This window comes from Salvelinus alpinus, chromosome 8 (assembly GCF_045679555.1).
Source record: "Salvelinus alpinus chromosome 8, SLU_Salpinus.1, whole genome shotgun sequence".
In the NCBI taxonomy this organism is placed as follows: domain Eukaryota; kingdom Metazoa; phylum Chordata; class Actinopteri; order Salmoniformes; family Salmonidae; genus Salvelinus; species Salvelinus alpinus.
In genome coordinates, this window is record NC_092093.1 from 3,580,043 (window position 1) to 3,590,274 (window position 10,232).

A 10,232-nucleotide genomic window follows, 5' to 3' on the forward strand; every position below is an offset into this window, starting at 1 on the left:
TCATGCTGTCAGAAGATACTGTACATCCTCTACCTCAGGGTTTCTCAAACTCAGGTCTGGGGCCCCCCTGGGTACACCTTCTGGTTTTAGCACTACACAGCTGATTTAAATAACCGACTCTTCATCATGCTTTGAATATTTAAAATCAGTGGATTTAATTCTAGGGCAAAAACCAAAACGTGCACCCTGGGTCCCAGGACCAAGTTTGGGAAACCCTGCTCTACCCAACGGTGACCCCTGATCAAACCAGAAGTGCTTCTATCCTCTCTGACCCCAGACTGACCAGGATGTCCTTCTATCCTCTCTGACCCCAGACTGACCAGGATGTGCTTCTATCCTCTCTGACCCCAGACTGACCAGGAAGTGCTTCTATCCTCTCTGACCCCAGACTGACCAGGAAGCGCTTCTATCCTCTCTGACCCCAGACTGACCAGGAAGTGCTTCTATCCTCTCTGACCCCAGACTGACCAGGATGTGCTTCTATCCTCTCTGACCCCAGACTGACCAGGATGTGGTTCTATCCTCTCTGACCCCAGACTGACCAGGATGTGGTTCTATCCTCTCTGACCCCAGACTGACCAGGATGCGCTTCTATCCTCTCTGACCCCAGACTGACCAGGAAGTGCTTCTATCCTCTCTGACCCCAGACTGACCAGGAAGTGCTTCTATCCTCTCTGACCCCAGACTGACCAGGATGTGGTTCTATCCTCTCTGACCCCAGACTGACCAGGAAGTGCTTCTATCCTCTCTGACCCCAGACTGACCAGGAAGTGCTTCTATCCTCTCTGACCCCAGACTGACCAGGAAGTGCTTCTATCCTCTCTGACCCCAGACTGACCAGGAAGTGCTTCTATCCTCTCTGACCCCAGACTGACCAGGAAGTGCTTCTATCCTCTCTGACCCCAGACTGACCAGGAAGCGCTTCTATCCTCTCTGACCCCAAACTGACCAGGAAGTGCTTCTATCCTCTCTGACCCCAGACTGACCAGGAAGCGCTTCTATCCTCTCTGACCCCAGACTGACCAGGAAGTGCTTCTATCCTCTCTGACCCCAGACTGACCAGGATGTGCTTCTATCCTCTCTGACCCCAGACTGACCAGGATGTGCCTCTATCCTCTCTGACCCCAGACTGACCAGGAAGTGCTTCTATCCTCTCTGACCCCAGACTGACCAGGATGTGCTTCTATCCTCTCTGACCCCAGACTGACCAGGATGTGCTTCTATCCTCTCTGACCCCAGACTGACCAGGAAGTGCTTCTATCCTCTGACCCCAGACTGACCAGGAAGTGCTTCTATCCTCTGACCCCAGACTGACCAGGAAGTGCTTCTATCCTCTCTGACCCCAGACTGACCAGGATGTGGTTCTATCCTCTCTGACCCCAGACTGACCAGGAAGTGCTTCTATCCTCTGACCCCAGACTGACCAGGAAGTGCTTCTATCCTCTGACCCCAGACTGACCAGGAAGTGCTTCTATCCTCTGACCCCAGACTGACCAGGAAGTGCTTCTATCCTCTCTGACCCCAGACTGACCAGGATGTGGTTCTATCCTCTCTGACCCCAGACTGACCAGGATGTGCTTCTATCCTCTGACCCCAGACTGACCAGGAAGTGCTTCTATCCTCTCTGACCCCAGACTGACCAGGATGTGCTTCTATCCTCTCTGACCCCAGACTGACCAGGAAGCGCTTCTATCCTCTCTGACCCCAGACTGACCAGGAAGTGGTTCTATCCTCTCTGACCCCAGACTGACCAGGATGCGGTTCTATCCTCTCTGACCCCAGACTGACCAGGATGCGCTTCTATCCTCTCTGACCCCAGACTGACCAGGAAGTGGTTCTATCCTCTCTGACCCCAGACTGACCAGGATGTGGTTCTATCCTCTCTGACCCCAGACTGACCAGGATGCGCTTCTATCCTCTCTGACCCCAGACTGACCAGGAAGCGCTTCTATCCTCTCTGACCCCAGACTGACCAGGAAGTGCTTCTATCCTCTCTGACCCCAGACTGACCAGGATGCGGTTCTATCCTCTCTGACCCCAGACTGACCAGGATGCGCTTCTATCCTCTCTGACCCCAGACTGACCAGGAAGCGCTTCTATCCTCTCTGACCCCAGACTGACCAGGAAGTGCTTCTATCCTCTCTGACCCCAGACTGACCAGGAAGTACTTCTATCCTCTCTGACCCCAGACTGACCAGGAAGTGCTTCTATCCTCTCTGACCCCAGACTGACCAGGAAGTGCTTCTATCCTCTCTGACCCCAGACTGACCAGGATGTGCTTCTATCCTCTCTGACCCCAGACTGACCAGGAAGTACTTCTATCCTCTCTGACCCCAGACTGACCAGGAAGTGGTTCTATCCTCTCTGACCCCAGACTGACCAGGATGTGCTTCTATCCTCTCTGACCCCAGACTGACCAGGAAGTGCTTCTATCCTCTCTGACCCCAGACTGACCAGGAAGTGGTTCTATCCTCTCTGACCCCAGACTGACCAGGAAGTACTTCTATCCTCTCTGACCCCAGACTGACCAGGATGTGCTTCTATCCTCTCTGACCCCAGACTGACCAGGAAGTGCTTCTATCCTCTCTGACCCCAGACTGACCAGGAAGTGGTTCTATCCTCTCTGACCCCAGACTGACCAGGATGTGCTTCTATCCTCTCTGACCCCAGACTGACCAGGATGCGCTTCTATCCTCTCTGACCCCAGACTGACCAGGAAGCGCTTCTATCCTCTCTGACCCCAGACTGACCAGGAAGTGGTTCTATCCTCTCTGACCCCAGACTGACCAGGATGTGGTTCTATCCTCTCTGACCCCAGACTGACCAGGATGTGCTTCTATCCTCTCTGACCCCAGACTGACCAGGATGTGGTTCTTGCGGTCGAGGCGTTCCCAGCTGCGGTCGTGTTTAGGGTTAACGGGTACGACCACGTGATGTACGGTCTCAGGGACAGAATCCTCTCCCTTCAGGTCCACCCAGGTGGGGAAGTGCATGATCTTCTCTGACAGCTTCTTCACGTCGAAGGAGTGGAGCGTCGCTGAGCAGACTATCACCTGGTACAGAGAGAGAGGTATACAGACTATCACCTGGTACAGAGAGAGGGGTATACAGACTATCACCTGGTACAGAGAGAGAGAGAGGTATACAGACTATCACCTGGTAGAGAGAGAGAGAGGTATACAGACTATCACCTGGTAGAGAGAGAGAGAGGTATACAGACTATCACCTGGTAGAGAGAGAGAGAGGTATACAGACTATCACCTGGTAGAGAGAGAGAGAGGTATACAGACTATCACCTGGTACAGAGAGAGAGAGGTATACAGACTATCACCTGGTACAGAGAGAGAGGTATACAGACTATCACCTGGTACAGAGAGAGGGGTATACAGACTATCACCTGGTACAGAGAGAGAGAGAGGTATACAGACTATCACCTGGTAGAGAGAGAGAGAGGTATACAGACTATCACCTGGTAGAGAGAGAGAGAGGTATACAGACTATCACCTGGTAGAGAGAGAGAGAGGTATACAGACTATCACCTGGTACAGAGAGAGAGGTATACAGACTATCACCTGGTACAGAGAGAGGGGTATACAGACTATCACCTGGTACAGAGAGAGAGAGAGGTATACAGACTATCACCTGGTAGAGAGAGAGAGAGGTATACAGACTATCACCTGGTAGAGAGAGAGAGAGGTATACAGACTATCACCTGGTAGAGAGAGAGAGAGGTATACAGACTATCACCTGGTAGAGAGAGAGAGAGGTATACAGACTATCACCTGGTAGAGAGAGAGAGAGGTATACAGACTATCACCTGGTAGAGAGAGAGAGAGGTATACAGACTATCACCTGGTAGAGAGAGAGAGAGGTATACAGACTATCACCTGGTAGAGAGAGAGAGAGGTATACAGACTATCACCTGGTAGAGAGAGAGAGAGGTATACAGACTATCACCTGGTACAGAGAGAGAGAGGTATACAGACTATCACCTGGTACAGAGAGAGCGAGGTATACAGACTATCACCTGGTACAGAGAGAGAGAGGTATACAGACTATCACCTGGTACAGAGAGAGCGAGGTATACAGACTATCACCTGGTACAGAGAGAGCGAGGTATACAGACTATCACCTGGTACAGAGAGAGAGAGGTATACAGACTATCACCTGGTACAGAGAGAGAGAGGTATACAGACTATCACCTGGTACAGAGAGAGAGAGGTATACAGACTATCACCTGGTACAGAGAGAGAGAGGTATACAGACTATCACCTGGTACAGAGAGAGAGAGGTATACAGACTATCACCTGGTACAGAGAGAGAGAGCTATACAGACTATCACCTGGTACAGAGAGAGAGGTATACAGACTATCACCTGGTAGAGAGAGAGAGAGGTATACAGACTATCACCTGGTAGAGAGAGAGAGAGGTATACAGACTATCACCTGGTAGAGAGAGAGAGAGGTATACAGACTATCACCTGGTAGAGAGAGAGAGGTATACAGACTATCACCTGGTACAGAGAGAGAGGTATACAGACTATCACCTGGTACAGAGAGAGAGGTATACAGACTATCACCTGGTAGAGAGAGAGAGAGGTATACAGACTATCACCTGGTACAGAGAGAGAGAGAGAGGTATACAGACTATCACCTGGTACAGAGAGAGAGAGAGAGGTATACAGACTATCACCTGGTAGAGAGAGAGAGGTATACAGACTATCACCTGGTACAGAGAGAGAGAGAGAGGTATACAGACTATCACCTGGTACAGAGAGAGAGAGAGAGGTATACAGACTATCACCTGGTAGAGAGAGAGAGGTATACAGACTATCACCTGGTAGAGAGAGAGAGGTATACAGACTATCACCTGGTACAGAGAGAGAGAGAGAGGTATACAGACTATCACCTGGTACAGAGAGAGAGAGAGAGGTATACAGACTATCACCTGGTAGAGAGAGAGAGGTATACAGACTATCACCTGGTACAGAGAGAGAGGTATACAGACTATCACCTGGTACAGAGAGCGAGGTATACAGACTATCACCTGGTACAGAGAGAGAGGTATACAGACTATCACCTGGTAGAGAGAGAGAGAGGTATACAGACTATCACCTGGTAGAGAGAGAGAGAGGTATACAGACTATCACCTGGTACAGAGAGAGAGGTATACAGACTATCACCTGGTACAGAGAGAGGGGTATACAGACTATCACCTGGTACAGAGAAAGAGAGAGAGGTATACAGACAGACACTAGGGTATAACAGAGTAATATATAGGTGCAGACAGACACTAGGGGTATAACAGAGTAATATATAGGTGCAGACAGACACTAGGGGTATAACAGAGTAATATATAGGTGCAGACAGACAGACACTAGGGGTATAACAGAGTAATATATAGGTGCAGACAGCAGACACTAGGGGTATAACAGAGTAATATATAGGTGCAGACAGACAGCCACTAGGGGTATAACAGAGTAATATATAGGTGCAGACAGACAGACAGCCACTAGGGGTAATATATAGGTGCAGACAGACAGACAGACACTAGGGGCAGCGTACCTGAAGTCGCTTGCCGTCCGGGGTGACTTGAGGAATCTGGTTGTAGATTCTCATGATAAAGTCGGTGTAGCCGGCAGTGAGGAGACCATCCTGGAGAGGAGACAACATGTTACACCACACTGTACAGGTTACACACTAGACAAAGGACACAACGCTAGTTACTTTACACCGGGGGAGGGGGTCTGGAACCGGGGGGGGGTACATACACACTCATTCAGGTACAGACACCTGACATTCAGACAGGTACGTACACACTCATCTAGGACCAGGAAGCGGACTTGAGACAAGGTGAGTTTCCCCGTAGAGATGAGGTCATCGAGACGACCTGGTGTTCCAACCACGATGTCCACCTGGGCGGGAGACGAGAGGAGAGGAGAGGAGACGAGAGGAAAGGAGAGGAGAGGAGAGGAGGAGACGAGACGAGAGGAGAGGAAACGAGAGGAGAGGAAACGAGAGGAAACGAGACGAGAGGAGACGAGAGGAGACGAGAGGAGAGGAGACGAGAGGAGGAGAGGAGGAAAGGAGACGAGACGAGAGGAGGAGAGGAGGAAAGGAGACGACACGAGAGGAGACGAGAGGAGAGGAGACGACACGAGAGGAGACGAGGAGACGAGAGGAGACGACACGAGAGGAGACGAGGAGACGAGAGGAGACGAGAGGAGACGAGAGGAAACGAGAGGAAACGAGACGAGAGGAGACGAGAGGAGACGAGAGGAGACGAGAGGAGAGGAGACGAGAGGAGAGGAGAGGAGAGGAGGAAAGGAGAGGAGACGAAAGGAGACGAGAGGAGACGACACGAGAGGAGACGAGAGGAGAGGAGACGAGACGAGAGGAAAGGAGAGGAAAGGAGAGGAGAGGAGAGGAAAGGAGAGGAGAAAGAGCCAGGTTTACAAATGCTATATCCACAACTACATCAAGTGGAACTGACTGTGTTTTAACTACTTTGCAGATATGAAACAATCATAACAGAAATGTGTGTTTGTAGATCTGTCATTCTCATTGAAAGCAAGTCTAAGAAGCTGTAGATCTGTTCTATGTGCTCAATTTCTATGCTTCCCGTTATGATGTTTCGTTTTTTGCTTCTTTTATATTGTGGGCTCTGAAAAATACACTTCCCAGTGTTTTAGATGGTACAATGATTCTCCACCTGCTTTAGTCTAACGGACATTTTCACAACCAGGAAATGATGCAGCATTTTCTGCATAGTGCCCGCCTCCTTCATAAATTGTTATCCCCCAAGGTCGATGTCAGCGCCCCGCGGAAATCTAATTAACATAATCTGGAAAAATCCCCGTAAAAATGTGTCAGTTTAAACTAGGAGATTCGTTTTTTTTGCATTTGATTTTTCTCAATCCCCTGTATGGATCTGCATCTGCAGTGAGAGGTGACAGACCAGGAGACATCTGCAGTGAAAGGTGGCAGACCAGGAGACATCGGCAGTGAGAGGTGACAGACCAGGAGACATCGGCAGTGAGAGGTGACAGACCAGGAGACATCGGCAGTGAGAGGTGACAGAGCTGTGTTTGTCAGACCAGGAGACATCTGCAGTGAAAGGTGGCAGACCAGGAGACATCGGCAGTGAGAGGTGACAGACCAGGAGACATCGGCAGTGAGAGGTGACAGACCAGGAGACATCGGCAGTGAGAGGTGACAGAGCTGTGTTTGTCAGACCAGGAGACATCTGCAGTGAGAGGTGACAGAGCAGGAGACATCTGCAGTGAGAGGTGACAGACCAGGAGACATCGGCAGTGAAAGGTGACAGAGCTGTGTTTGTCAGACCAGGAGACATCTGCAGTGAAAGGTGACAGAGCTGTGTTTGTCAGACCAGGAGACATCTGCAGTGAAAGGTGACAGAGCTGTGTTTGTCAGACCAGGAGACATCTGCAGTGAAAGGTGGCAGACCAGGAGACATCGGCAGTGAGAGGTGACAGACCAGGAGACATCGGCAGTGAGAGGTGACAGACCAGGAGACATCGGCAGTGAGAGGTGACAGAGCTGTGTTTGTCAGACCAGGAGACATCTGCAGTGAGAGGTGACAGAGCAGGAGACATCTGCAGTGAGAGGTGACAGACCAGGAGACATCGGCAGTGAAAGGTGACAGACCAGGAGACATCTGCAGTGAGAGGTGACAGACCAGGAGACATCGGCAGTGAAAGGTGACAGACCAGGAGACATCGGCAGTGAAAGGTGACAGACCAGGAGACATCGGCAGTGAAAGGTGACAGACCAGGAGACATCTGCAGTGAGAGGTGACAGACCAGGAGACATCGGCAGTGAAAGGTGACAGACCAGGAGACATCGGCAGTGAAAGGTGACAGACCAGGAGACATCGGCAGTGAGAGGTGACAGACCAGGAGACATCGGCAGTGAGAGGTGACAGACCAGGAGACATCGGCAGTGAGAGGTGACAGAGCTGTGTTTGTCAGACCAGGAGACATCGGCAGTGAAAGGTGACAGACCAGGAGACATCTGCAGTGAGAGGTGACAGACCAGGAGACATCGGCAGTGAAAGGTGACAGACCAGGAGACATCGGCAGTGAAAGGTGACAGACCAGGAGACATCGGCAGTGAAAGGTGACAGACCAGGAGACATCTGCAGTGAGAGGTGACAGACCAGGAGACATCGGCAGTGAAAGGTGACAGACCAGGAGACATCGGCAGTGAAAGGTGACAGACCAGGAGACATCGGCAGTGAGAGGTGACAGACCAGGAGACATCGGCAGTGAGAGGTGACAGACCAGGAGACATCGGCAGTGAGAGGTGACAGAGCTGTGTTTGTCAGACCAGGAGACATCGGCAGTGAAAGGTGGCAGAGCTGTGTTTGTCAGACCAGGAGACGTCTGCAGTGAAAGGTGACAGAGCTGTGTTTGTCAGACCAGGAGACATCTGCAGTGAAAGGTGGCAGAGCTGTGTTTGTCAGACCAGGAGACATCTGCAGTGAAAGGTGGCAGAGCAGGAGACATCTGCAGTGAGAGGTGACAGACCAGGAGACATCGGCAGTGAAAGGTGACAGACCAGGAGACATCTGCAGTGAGAGGTGACAGACCAGGAGACATCGGCAGTGAAAGGTGACAGACCAGGAGACATCGGCAGTGAAAGGTGACAGACCAGGAGACATCGGCAGTGAAAGGTGACAGACCAGGAGACATCGGCAGTGAAAGGTGACAGACCAGGAGACATCGGCAGTGAAAGGTGACAGACCAGGAGACATCGGCAGTGAGAGGTGACAGACCAGGAGACATCGGCAGTGAGAGGTGACAGACCAGGAGACATCGGCAGTGAGAGGTGACAGAGCTGTGTTTGTCAGACCAGGAGACATCGGCAGTGAAAGGTGACAGACCAGGAGACATCTGCAGTGAGAGGTGACAGACCAGGAGACATCGGCAGTGAAAGGTGACAGACCAGGAGACATCGGCAGTGAAAGGTGACAGACCAGGAGACATCGGCAGTGAGAGGTGACAGACCAGGAGACATCGGCAGTGAGAGGTGACAGACCAGGAGACATCTGCAGTGAGAGGTGACAGAGCTGTGTTTCTCAGACCAGGAGACATCTGCAGTGAGAGGTGACAGAGCTGTGTTTGTCAGACCAGGAGACATCGGCAGTGAGAGGTGACAGAGCTGTGTTTGTCAGACCAGGAGACATCGGCAGTGAGAGGTGACAGAGCTGTGTTTGTCAGACCAGGAGACATCGGCAGTGAGAGGTGACAGAGCTGTGTTTGTCAGACCAGGAGACATCGGCAGTGAGAGGTGACAGAGCTGTGTTTGTCAGACCAGGAGACATCGGCAGTGAGAGGTGACAGACCAGGGACATCGGCAGTGAGAGGTGACAGAGCTGTGTTTGTCAGACCAGGAGACATCGGCAGTGAGAGGTGACAGAGCTGTGTTTCTCAGACCAGGAGACATCGGCAGTGAGAGGTGACAGAGCTGTGTTTGTCAGACCAGGAGACATCGGCAGTGAGAGGTGACAGAGCTGTGTTTCTCAGACCAGGAGACATCGGCAGTGAGAGGTGACAGAGCTGTGTTTCTCAGACCAGGAGACATCGGCAGTGAGAGGTGACAGAGCTGTGTTTCTCAGACCAGGAGACGTCTGCAGTGAGAGGTGACAGAGCTGTGTTTGTCAGACCAGGAGACATCTGCAGTGAGAGGTGACAGAGCTGTGTTTGTCAGACCAGGAGACATCTGCAGTGAGAGGTGACAGAGCTGTGTTTGTCAGACCAGGAGACGTCGGCAGTGAGAGGTGACAGACCAGGAGACATCTGCAGTGAGAGGTGACAGAGCTGTGTTTGTCAGACCAGGAGACATCTGCAGTGAGAGGTGACAGAGCTGTGTTTCTCAGACCAGGAGACATCTGCAGTGAGAGGTGACAGAGCTGTGTTTGTCAGACCAGGAGACATCTGCAGTGAGAGGTGACAGAGCTGTGTTTGTCAGACCAGGAGACGTCGGCAGTGAGAGGTGACAGAGCTGTGTTTGTCAGACCAGGAGACATCGGCAGTGAGAGGTGACAGACCAGGAGACATCGGCAGTGAGAGGTGACAGACCAGGAGACATCTGCAGTGAGAGGTGACAGAGCAGGAGACATCTGCAGTGAGAGGTGACAGAGCAGGAGACATCTGCAGTGAGAGGTGACAGAGCTGTGTTTCTCAGACCAGGAGACATCTGCAGTGAGAG

At 51.6% G+C, this 10,232-nt stretch overlaps 1 protein-coding gene across 1 annotated transcript in view; it reads right to left on the reverse strand.

Moving 5' to 3' along the window:
* Nucleotides 1–10,232, reverse strand: part of ddx1 (DEAD (Asp-Glu-Ala-Asp) box helicase 1) — a 57,044-nt gene that overhangs the window by 16,918 nt on the left and 29,894 nt on the right. Inside the window, exons 15-17 of the mRNA XM_071412442.1 lie at nt 5,816–5,914; nt 5,565–5,654; nt 2,862–3,053 (exon numbers count right to left, since the gene is read on the reverse strand). Coding sequence (XP_071268543.1) covers nt 2,862–3,053; nt 5,565–5,654; nt 5,816–5,914 — 381 coding nt within the window. The remainder of the gene's footprint in view (nt 1–2,861; nt 3,054–5,564; nt 5,655–5,815; nt 5,915–10,232) is intronic.